At 38.6% G+C, this 11,360-nt stretch overlaps 1 protein-coding gene across 1 annotated transcript in view; it reads left to right on the top strand.

The window, feature by feature from the left end:
* The first annotated feature begins 1,818 nt into the window (after window positions 1-1,818).
* Window positions 1,819-11,360, top strand: part of LOC109913838 (cadherin EGF LAG seven-pass G-type receptor 2-like) — a 990,249-nt gene continuing 980,707 nt past the window's right edge. Inside the window, exons 1-6 of the mRNA XM_048611842.1 lie at window positions 1,819-1,929; window positions 3,029-3,203; window positions 4,139-4,280; window positions 5,662-5,782; window positions 7,449-7,632; window positions 10,800-10,901. Of these exons, the coding sequence (XP_048467799.1) occupies window positions 1,819-1,929; window positions 3,029-3,203; window positions 4,139-4,280; window positions 5,662-5,782; window positions 7,449-7,632; window positions 10,800-10,901 (835 nt within the window). The remainder of the gene's footprint in view (window positions 1,930-3,028; window positions 3,204-4,138; window positions 4,281-5,661; window positions 5,783-7,448; window positions 7,633-10,799; window positions 10,902-11,360) is intronic.

Genomic DNA, 11,360 nt, shown 5'->3' with positions numbered 1-11,360 from the left:
AATGATGCTGTTACTTTAAGAGGTTATTTTGTCCTGGTTTTTTTTAAGAGAGGTTGTAAGGCAGAAGTGCTGAGCTGGCTGCTAAACAGCACTTGAGTAAAGAGCTTGGGAGCCTTGGCTTTTTCTTTTATGCAGCTTGAATGGGTGTGGCCAAGTCTCTCAGATTAGGGATTCTGAGGTTTTCATTGCCTCAGAAGCTATTGGGGTCTCAACAGAGTTGGAGGCTTCACTGAATGTCTCCTGGCTGCTACTCTTTCTGAATTTTCTCCTGATTTTTTTTGCCTCCTGGATTGGAGAACTGCATGTGAGAATCTGTGAATTTTCCTTTCTGCCAAGGGATGCATTTCTGGGATGTTATTATATTGGAACAGTTAATTATTAATAGTTACTGTATTTATTATTCTGTTAAGTTTCCAAAAAAGTTCTAAATTCCTCTTTCTTTGGCTGTACTTTATCTATAGTGTATAAATAAATTGTGTTTTGCTTAACATCGAGTAGTTTGACCAGTTGCATTGCATTTGGAATAGATACTTTACATTTGCCTTTAAAATAAGAAAAAGTTACGATCTAAGCTACCTCCTTAAAACATTTTGAGGGGTCTGGTCTAGTTTGGTCCATAACAATGTGCACAATCTTACTATCGGAAGCATTTCTAAACTTCAACAGAAAAGAAACTTTTCCCTTTGAGAATGGAACTTTCTGAGTGATGGAAAATACCTTTTTGTATAGAGGAACAGTCTCTGTTTTTCCCTTGAACCAGGGAATTTTTGTGTTCATCACATGCAAAAACTGAGAAATAAAGCATTTGTCCTGTTTGTGTGTCCAGTGTTTAATAGTCAGACTCATCAAGACACCTACTCACTTCAGACAAGCATTGGTAACTTTATAGTTCTGAGTTGATTTTTGAAAACTTATTCATTCATGGGAGTGGGCATAGGCCAGCATTTATTGCCCATCTTTAATTGCCCAGCAGGCAATTTAGATTCAACCACAATGGTGTGGTTTTGGAGTTACATGTAGGCCAAGCCTAACAGATTTCCTCCCCTGATGTGCATTTATGAATCAGATGAATTTTTATGACAATTGACAATGGTTATATGGTTACCATTAGGCTAGGTTTTAATTCCTGATGTTTTAAACTAAACTCGAATTTCATCATCTGTTACCTCCACCACCACCTCCACTTAGAGTCTTAGAGTTATACAGCACGGAAACAGATCCTTTGGTCCAACTCGTCCAGGTCAACCAGATATTCTAAACTGAGCTGGTCCCATTTGCCAGCACTTCCTCTGGCAGCTTGTTCCATACACGCGCCACTCTCTGCATGAGAAAGTTGCTCCTCAGGTCACTTTTAAATCTTTTCCTTCTCACCTCATTTGCCTGATTTTCAATTCACGTGCCAGTCATTGCTCTGGCATCTCTGATTGACACTACAATTTAATGCATTCAGTCTTGTGTCCACACAAGAGTTGTTTGAGAAAGCTCCACTTCATTTTGCCTACTTTCCTAACAGTCAACAAAATGAGAAAGATGTTGCCACATCTTATAGTGTCTATCCTAATGTGAACAAATATGAATCAGGGCATATTCATAATCATCTATTGAGGTCCATTTAAGAAAATTAATACAGTGCTTTGGCTTTTGTGTGTTGCCCTTTCAAGATGAACTATGTCACATGTCTGATTTCGTTGATCACTCCAAAGAATAGATCATGTTGAGCTATCAATTAATACATTAGTGAGATTTTCTTTATTGTTGATTTATGACTCCTTTGAGAATTTTCCCATTGATTTCTGACTCCATTCTACTTGACAGACAATGGTTGAAATTGGCAGCGAGCTGCATGGATTGAAGCTGAAAACAATCAGTGTTGGTGGAGTCTCAGGAAATCATGGCAGCGTTCTTCATGGGTTCCGGGGCTGTATACAGGTATGACAAACACCAGGATATAATCACTGGGGGTTTTCAATATTTCTAACTGTTTGTTTCCTCAATAAACTTGTGAATTAACAAATGCTTTATGTTACTGTATTCACTTTCAGTGGTAGAAGTGTTAGATTTGTCATCCCATAATAGCTCATTGGATGATTGCCCATGTAGTCTACTGTAGGATCAGTTAGCTCAGTTAGCTGAATAGCCAGTTTGCAATGCAGATCTTTGGTAAGATTATGGTAACTTTACCTTTTTTTACTGCACAGACATGGAAACAACAAAGATATTGGATTCACTCCCTGCTCAGTGATGACTTGGTTGACATGAGGCAAGGTAGCAATTGTCCTCATCAACATTTGGTTCAAGGGGTGAAAAATGAGCATGGATTCATGAAATTGTCACTTTCACTGGACGTTCACACATGTAGATATTTAGAACATGACAATCAGGCTTCTTTATGTTGGCTCTGAGATTGAATAACAGGCTGACATCGTCTAATCAGGCTCAGACTTTGTAAATTCATAGCAGGGAGGTATGGTCCAAAGGTTTGAGATCAGTCTGAATGTGTGGGATCTTTAAATTTTTCCTCCAGGTTTCCTGATCAACATCAATGCTACTTGGCAATTGTTTCATATCAGGCACACAAGTGTACTTTTTCCCTGAGACTGTGTTCTGCTGTATATGAACTGAAATCCTTCAATTTTGTGACCTGTCAGAACGAAATGAGTCTCGCCCAGTTGCCTTTGGAGAGTTCGACAATCTGTAGTGAATAAAACCAGGCGTCTAACTGTGAGATCAATGCTGCACTCCTGTGGCTTCCATACTGCTGTGAAGTCCATCTCTTGATTCCCTACAAAATTGTCTGACTCTAAAGCTGGAGTGTTCCCTGGGCAGCTGGCTTTAGTTATCAAAATTATTGTTCACAGCCGCTACTGAATGGAAACCCAGCTGACATTTCAATTTAGTTGCAAGTGTGGAAATTCAAAAACAAAGGAACCATAATACTTTTGCACAAAGAATGATCTTAAACAGATACAGATGCAAACGATTTTGTTGCTGGCGTGAGCTGCTGTAAAATGAACAATTCCCTCCTCAGGGGGTTCGAATTGGTGAGACACCATCTACGGCACTGGTATTGAATATAAACCAAGCTGAAAAGGTGAATGTGGAGGGAGGCTGCAGCATTCCTGATCCTTGTGATTCCAGCCCATGTCCTACAAACAGCTACTGCAGTGATGACTGGGATAGCTACTCCTGCAGCTGTGACCCAGGTAAAGATTTACACCACTTTAGTAACGGGGTCACTGAGAAACTCAGCATTTTATAGCCTGTGTGATTCTCTTTAAGTCTTAAAACACAAAGGCAGGCTCCCGGGATTCAAGATGGTAATTTTCTAGGTTTCACATCCCATAGATCACCCATTATAATCTTTAGCTTTGTTATCATAAAAACTGTTAAACATATGGGTATCATTATGCTGTCACATTACTATCCAGAATAATGTACTAAATGATAGATGCTCACTTAAATTGACCAGTATTAAACTTCAGTCAATGATTGACTTTAATCAAGTGATGTTCTGTGGAAATCCAAGTGTCCAGTGTAGTTGAGTGTTTGTGCTTGCTGACTGACAACATGCATAAATTTCAGAGTATCAAACACTGGCATGTGACCACCCCTTTGTATTGTAACCTTGACTTTTTTATTACTGATTATTAGATATGTACAAACAATGCCAAATCTTTGTACTTGTACCTGTCAGGAAGGCATATCATCTTTCTTGAAAAGAGTGAGACTGAGGAGTGACCTTATTGAACTATTTTAAATAATGCAAGAGTCGACACAAAAATATTAACTCCACTTGTGAGAAGGTCAAAGCTAGAGCTCATGACCATAAGATGGTTGTCAAGAAATCAAATAGGGAATTATCCAGAGAGTTGTGAGAATGTAGAACTTGTAACCACAAAGGGGTAGTTGTGGTGAGTAGTATAGATGCATTTAAAGAGAAGCTATAAGAGAGGGAGACATGAACAGAGGCTTGTGCTAATGTACAAGAGGAAGGATGCAAGGAGGCTCATGTGGAGCATAAATGCTGGCAGGGACTGTTTGCATGGAATTGACATGTCTTTGCTGTATATTTTGTACAGTTATGTATATTTTGTCTTTTTATTAAGAGTGTTGACAGGAAATTTTTCATTATTTCTAGGTTACTATGGTGAGGATTGTAAGGATGTTTGCTCACTAAATCCTTGTGAACATCTGTCCGTGTGTACCCGCAAACCCAGTTCTTCTCATGGCTACACTTGCGATTGCTCAGTAAATTATTTTGGACAATACTGTGAGACTAAGTAAGTAAGAGTCTGAGCTAAGGGCTCATTAAAGCTGTACTCTTAAGGCCTAAGTGTTGTGTAAAGCTGTTGTTTAATTGAAGAATTATGTTAACTAATATTTCTAATTTATGGGTTCTACACTTTACTAACAAGCTGATTAAGAGATGGTTAATGGGTAGACATAACACAATAACATCAGAACACTTTTAAAATCTCTGTTGTTATCAAAACTTGCAGGAAAATGTCTAAAGATTGAGAAGTATATTTAAAAAGTTTATTTAGTAAAGATAGAAATACAGTGCTCCGCTCAAAATGGATTTCATTAAATGGTTTTGCTATTTTGGGCCCCTTTTATGTCACACTCCTCTAAATCTTCATCCAATCGTTAAGTGGTCAAAGAAAGAGACCTGATCAACAGGCTGTGCCCCCTTTCAAGTATTGCTGTCTACTTGTGAAGGAAACATTCTAAAATTTTCTTTTACTGATGGTCCAGCTGAGATTGAACTTAACACATTAAATACTGGGTGGATTTTTCCTATTTCCAGATAATGTCTGAAGGTAGGAGAGTTTCCAGGAGATGGACCCACAGCTTATGAATGTGAGAGAACCCACTGGATCCTCCAACAATAAAGCAGTTGATTGGCTGCTGGAGCACTTTCTGTCGGATTTAGGATCCAGGACAAGGGAGTCCTGGCCCCGGAGAGCTGCCGGCCAATCAGAATGCTGCTTTGGTGATGGGTGGGGAGAAGGTTTGCAAAATGGGGTTCACAAGGAGTGAGAGGGTCAAAGGCAATGAATGGGGATTGGCTGTCAGCGTCCATTCTGTATCCTAAGACCAGTCTCTTGATCACATGCAGAGTGCTGAAATAATTGAAGCCCAGGTGGGATGTGCCTCTTAAATGGTCATCAATTGATCGTTTAAGGGCCTCAGTCAGAAGTGGGGATGATAGGAAGGAATGCTTGGCCATTCCCACCCAAAACCTAATCGGAGCAGGGTCAGAAAAGTGGCAAAGATCTGTTGCACCACCATCTTGCCTGATTAATTTCATTTCATGCTACCTCCAGGCCCAGAAAATACCACCCGCTTTAGACAGTTTAAATCAAGTGAAGACCATCAGTCCGTTTACCTGACATATCCACAGCATTTCCTTGATGCATTTTGTGTACTCTTGAAACCCAGGGAATTGAATCGTGGATGGAAACCTGTGTAGCTTTCTGTTGTGTAGTGCACACCTGAGCCATTCTTGTAGTTCCAAAGAAAATATCCCCCACTCACTAATCCCATAATGGGATTATTTACTAACATATGTCATTGCTTAGATATTCATATTTTTGTTTCTCAAATGATAACAACCTGAATATTTGAAAGTTCACCCAAATTTGCATTCTCCAATTACAGGATTGACCAGCCTTGTCCTAGAGGATGGTGGGGGAATCCTATGTGCGGACCCTGTAACTGTGATACAAGAAATGGATTTGATGCTGACTGTAACAAGACCTCTGGAGAATGCAGGTGCAAGGTGAAGAATGTGATCTCAGCTGCTAAAGCCTGACAGCCTAACATTCAGACAATAACTTCACACATCCATCTTTTGCATGCTAAATCTCCCCCTGCACATTTAGCACCGAGTTTCAGTTCATTAACACTTAGCTACAGTGAAAAGAATTACGTATGGGTATGACTCAACCTGTTAAAAATCAAATTTAAAGTCAACTTTTCAACTTCTTACTGGTGCCCAGACCAAATACTTACCTGATATTGAGCTGAATATTTGAAATTGACTGTTTTTTGTTTTAAGAAAAACATTGTTCTGTGCTTACCAAGTTATAAGGGTTGGAGGTATGAGACTCATAGTGGTGATATGTTTGATCCAGTGTGTACAAATCTAACAGTGATGTTTAAAGAATGGAAAAACAGAGAAATTGCAGTCTTGGCTAGGCCACATGCAAATACATATATTCCTGAATCCAGGTGGCCTGGCACCCAAAGAAACTAATTTTGGCTCAAGCAGGCCTTAGACCCCTATTTTTCAATAGATATCACGTTCTAGCAACTTCTCAGCAATATACAGTCTAAATTATGTGTTCATCTCTTAATGTGGGACTTGAAACCATTACCTTTCAACTCAAGGTTAGGAGCTAGAGCAGTCACTTATGATTCAGATATTCTGAAAGCGAACTAGTAAAGGTGAAACTGCTTTTCAATCTCGTGGAGCGATTCCCCTAAACAAGGAAATGTTAGGAATTTGATTTGCTGCCCAGTCATCGGTATAATAATACAGTAGATTTTTCCTACAAGTTTTTCATGATGCAGGATGAGAGCTATTTTCCCGTTATTCTTTTTAGCACTTCACACAATTGAGGAATCTAAGGTGGATTAGACTGAGCTTTAAGGCTTGCAAACAGTTCACAAAACTGAATTTCAATCCCTTCAGGCATGACTGGCAATAGTGATGTTTGAAGTGTAACATCTGAGATTTTATTCGAGATTCATTGTTAAGCTGTTGGTTTTATAGCACAAGCTAATGTGTTCCGGTCACTGATTCTTCTTGGAATGGGTAGCAGAGTTATCAGAATCAAACTAAAATGGAGACATTGTGCAACAGTCCAAGTAAGATAAACAGAGTTTCAAGATTCCCAGAAATGTCAACACTCTGTTGAAAATCAGTTAAAGTGGGAGGAACGTTGTAAGTTCAAAAGAAAAATTGTTCCTGTCATTTCATTCTTTTATATCTTCTTGTTAGGAAATTTCCTTAGGAAAAGCAGTTAAATACACCACATCACCAGTAACACTAATTAAGTAGAACTTTGATAAATCACTCAAGAAAATATGCTTTTTTTTAAACCTTAAGACCCTTTGTTAACTTATGGCCATTCATGACAAGTGGTAAATATTAACACCTAAATCATTCCAAACACTTTATGAATGTATTGGTTTTGATACTGTTCATCTATTTATTTCCACCTTCAAAGTTACTTTGTGCATTCCTCTATGCATGTATCTCATAGACCTTCACAAGAGTGATATTAATGGAAGTTTGGGAACTGATTACCTGCCACCACTCATAGTATGAGCTCAAAATATAGAGAGAAAATAAAGAAGAGGAGAAATGCAGAATGTTAATTTGTGTCTCTATTTGGCAATTTTGACTACATAGATATGAAATAATGTATAATTTTATTTAGGAAAACCACTACTGGCCTCCAGGAAGCAATGCCTGCTACCCCTGTGATTGTTACTCAATTGGTTCACTTTCTCGCTCCTGCAATACGGAGACAGGACAGTGCCAGTGTAAACCTGGTGTGATTGGAAGGCAGTGCAACCGCTGTGACAATCCATTTGCAGAAGTCTTCACTCATGGGTGTGAAGGTATGTTTGTACACAACTAGATTTTATACCATAAGATGCAGGACAGAATTGGGCAGCTATTAGATTTAGTTAATGTTCAGTGCTGGTGAAAATGTAGCTCCAGAGTGCTGCACCGTCTGGATTTTGAAATTTCTCTTGACATAATGAATTACGAGCATTACAAAATGTGAAAAGTATCCCACATGTGAGTCATATATAATTTTGACAAGAACTGTTGTGGCTTCTGTGCTTTGTATTGTATGGTACTTTGTAACAGGAGCTCTGTACTTGCTAATGGCTTTATGAAAACAAAAAAGCACTTTTTTTTTACTGTACTGTTTAATGAACTGAATCCAATGAGATATCAACATGGATTTTCAGGTTAGCAGCTAACAGATGGTGCCATCTTTTTTCCAAAGACTTTCTGTAAAGTTTGAGCTAAACCTACTGTGATTTGAAAGCCTTTTCAGCACAACATCCATCCCCACAGAAATTTGTGATCTAAATAAATGAGGCAAAAACCTGTGTCTCTCCTAAACCAGTTTAATGCATATTTTTTAACAAACATGAAAATTCTGAAGTAAGAAAAGTATGTCGAAGTATTTAATTTAATGAAATAAAATTAAGTAACAGGTTAAAGGAGGAAGAGGTTTGAACAAAGAGAAAGGAAAAGATATTTGAAAAATCACTTTTTTATTTCAAGTCTCCACAAGTAATTAAAAACTGAAAGAATGCAACTCTACACTTATAGGCATTATTTTCAGTGCTAGAGAGGTTGTCTTGAAGTAACTGGGACTTACCATATTGTTAAAAAGTAATTTACACTGAAATGAACAGACAACAACCTTTTCTGTTATGCTGAGGGGGTATCTATCATTTTTTAACTTGATGCTGAGTCTCTGCGCAGAACCGCTGAAGGAGCAGAACAAATAGCAAACACATTACTGGTATCTACATTGAAACTGCTCATGTGCAGTTTTCTGATGTTGCTGTGAAATTTGCATTTACCATTGAGCGCTAATAGGCTGACCATTATTTATGGCATATAATCTGAGTAATTTACTATATTCTATTTATATGAAGTTTTAGAATTGAATGTGAAATAGCTGTCTGAGTTTCCTCAACCCCAGTGTTTGATTTTTGGAAAATTAACACCAACATATCCATTGCCTCATCAGCCATCCCTAGAAACTTGTCAGCCTGGAGCTGTATCAATTTGCTCATTACTACTTCTCCGGTGATTGCAATTTCTAGATATGGAAATGGCTAATTTGATTGTAAACTGTACTCCACATTCTAGTCTAGTCATAATAACCTTTAATTGCTTTGCTTTCCAATAATCTATTCACCGTTGCCCTTAAAAATGTTCAAAGCTTGCCTCACCATCTCCTGGGGAAGGGAGTTCCAAAGACTAATGACCCGTTGAGAAAAAAAATTCTCTCCTGTCCGTCTTCATCGGTAATCCCTTATTTTTAAACAGTTTTCTTCGTAGCTTCAAGCAAGGTGAAGTAGGTGGTATGGTATGAATGTACAGTCGGGTAATAGGTATTACCCATAAATAGAGAATGATTGAGAAATACTTGATGACATATTAACTGGTTATAGAATTAAAACTCTATTTTACAAATCTGTAAACCAGGTAAAAAGATGGTAGTGCTAAAGTTTGAAAAATAACTTTAAAATCATGGCTTGGTATTTAACAATAATGGGTTTGTATAACATCCATGTTATAGTAAAACATACCAAGATGCTTCATAGAAGCATTATAAAATAACATTTGACATTCAACCACATGAGATAGTCTTTTAAATAACCACAAGTTTGCACAAAGCAGTGGAAAAGTAGCAAAACAAGTCAGGAACTTACTATAAAGTTGGACTTGGTGCTTCCCTGTTAGTCATTCTTGAATCTGATGTGACTTCGGAATATTATTCAGAGATGTCAAGATATAGAATATATAGAATATAGAATATAGAACAGTACAGCACAGTACAGGCCCTTCGGCCCACGATGTTGTGCCAAAATTTTACACTAATCCTAAGGTGTATCTAACCTCCACCCCTACCTTATACTATCATCCATATGCCTACCTAATAGCCGCTTAAATGCCCCTAATGAGGCCGACACCACTACCCTCTCCAGCAATGCATTCCACGTCCCAACCACACTCTGAGTAAAGAGCCTATCTCTGATGTCTCCCCTATATCTACCTCCACTCACTTTAAAACTATGCCCCCTCGTAGTAGCTACCTCCACCCGAGGAAAAAGTCTCTGGCTGTCCACATCTATATCTCTGATCATTTTGTACACCTCTATCAAGTCACCTCTCGTCCTTCGTCGTTCTAAAGAGAAAAGCCCTAGCCATCTCAACATTTCCTCGTAAGACCTTCCCGCCATTCTAGGCAACATCCTGGTAAATCTCTTCTGCACCTTTTCCAAAGCCTCCACATCTTTCCTGTAATGAGGCGACCAGAACTGGACACAATACTCCAGATGTGGCCGAACCAGGCTTTTGTATAGTTGGAGCATAACTTCACGGCTCTTGAACTCAGTCCCTCTATTAATGAAAGCTAACACACCATATGCCTTCTTAACAACTCTATCCACCTGGGTGGCAGCTTTCAGGGAACTGTGGACATGAACCCCAAGATCCCTCTGTTCCTCCACACTGCCAAGATTCTTTCTGTTAACCCTGTATTCTGCTTTCCAAAATGAATCACCTCACACTTTTCAGGGTTAAACTCCATTTGCCACTTCCCAGCCCAGCTCTTCCTATCAATGTCCCTTTGTAACCTAGAACAGCCCTCCACACTGTAGTTTTATTGAATGCTTATGATGTTGTTCTCAATTATTTGAAGTACAATTAATTTGTGCACGTTAAAAGTACTCTTCAGAAATATTTATGCAATGTTCGATGACTAGTTTTAAAGTTTAAATGTTTGAAATAAAACAACAGCAATGCATAATTGATAGGAATGATAATTTATTCTGTATATTACTGGAACAAACCCAAAATCTTGGTTGTATTTGAATTCGACACAGAAACACTAATCTAGGTTTATACTCGCCTATATCCAGATGTTTTTTTTTGAAGTAATTATTTGATATGATGGAGAAGTAATTTATTTTTGGTGTCACTAGAGGTTTAACAGTATCCTGCATTTTTCATGTATTTATTTTCCCTCCAGTGATTTATGACAGTTGCCCACGAGCCATGGAGGCAGAGATCTGGTGGCCCAGAACTAAGTTTGGACTCCCTGCCGCAGTACCTTGTCCCAGAGGATCAATGGGTAATGTTATTACAGTTTCATAAGTCTTCAAAATATTTCCTTGTTAATCAGCCAGAACAGTTTAATCTGACTCAGTTGTTGACACATTGTAAGGAAGTAGTATAATACTGCAGGAGGTGAGGAATGGCTTTTGCTGAAACTACTGGGTATTGCTGAGCTCCCAGGCTTTTTTTTTGTATTTCATCTGGCTTTCTAATTGTATGAGCGAAGAAAGATATTCTCTCTGAAATTAAAACAAAATACAATTACAGACTAGAGACAACAAGGTGCAGGGCTGGATGAACACAGCAGGCCAAGCAGCATCATAGGAGCAGAGAGGCTGACGTTTCGGGCCTAGACCCTTCATCAGAAAAGGGGGAGGGGAAGGCGGTTTTGAAATAAATAGGGAGAGAGTGGGAGGCGGATAGAAGACGGATAGAGGAGAGGATAGGTGGAGAGGAAACAAACAGGTCGAAGAGG

Source organism: Rhincodon typus, chromosome 25, assembly GCF_021869965.1.
Source record: "Rhincodon typus isolate 14 chromosome 25, sRhiTyp1.1, whole genome shotgun sequence".
Taxonomy (NCBI): domain Eukaryota; kingdom Metazoa; phylum Chordata; class Chondrichthyes; order Orectolobiformes; family Rhincodontidae; genus Rhincodon; species Rhincodon typus.
Note: the sequence above shows the minus strand (reverse complement) of the source record. Positions and strands in the feature narration are given on the sequence as shown.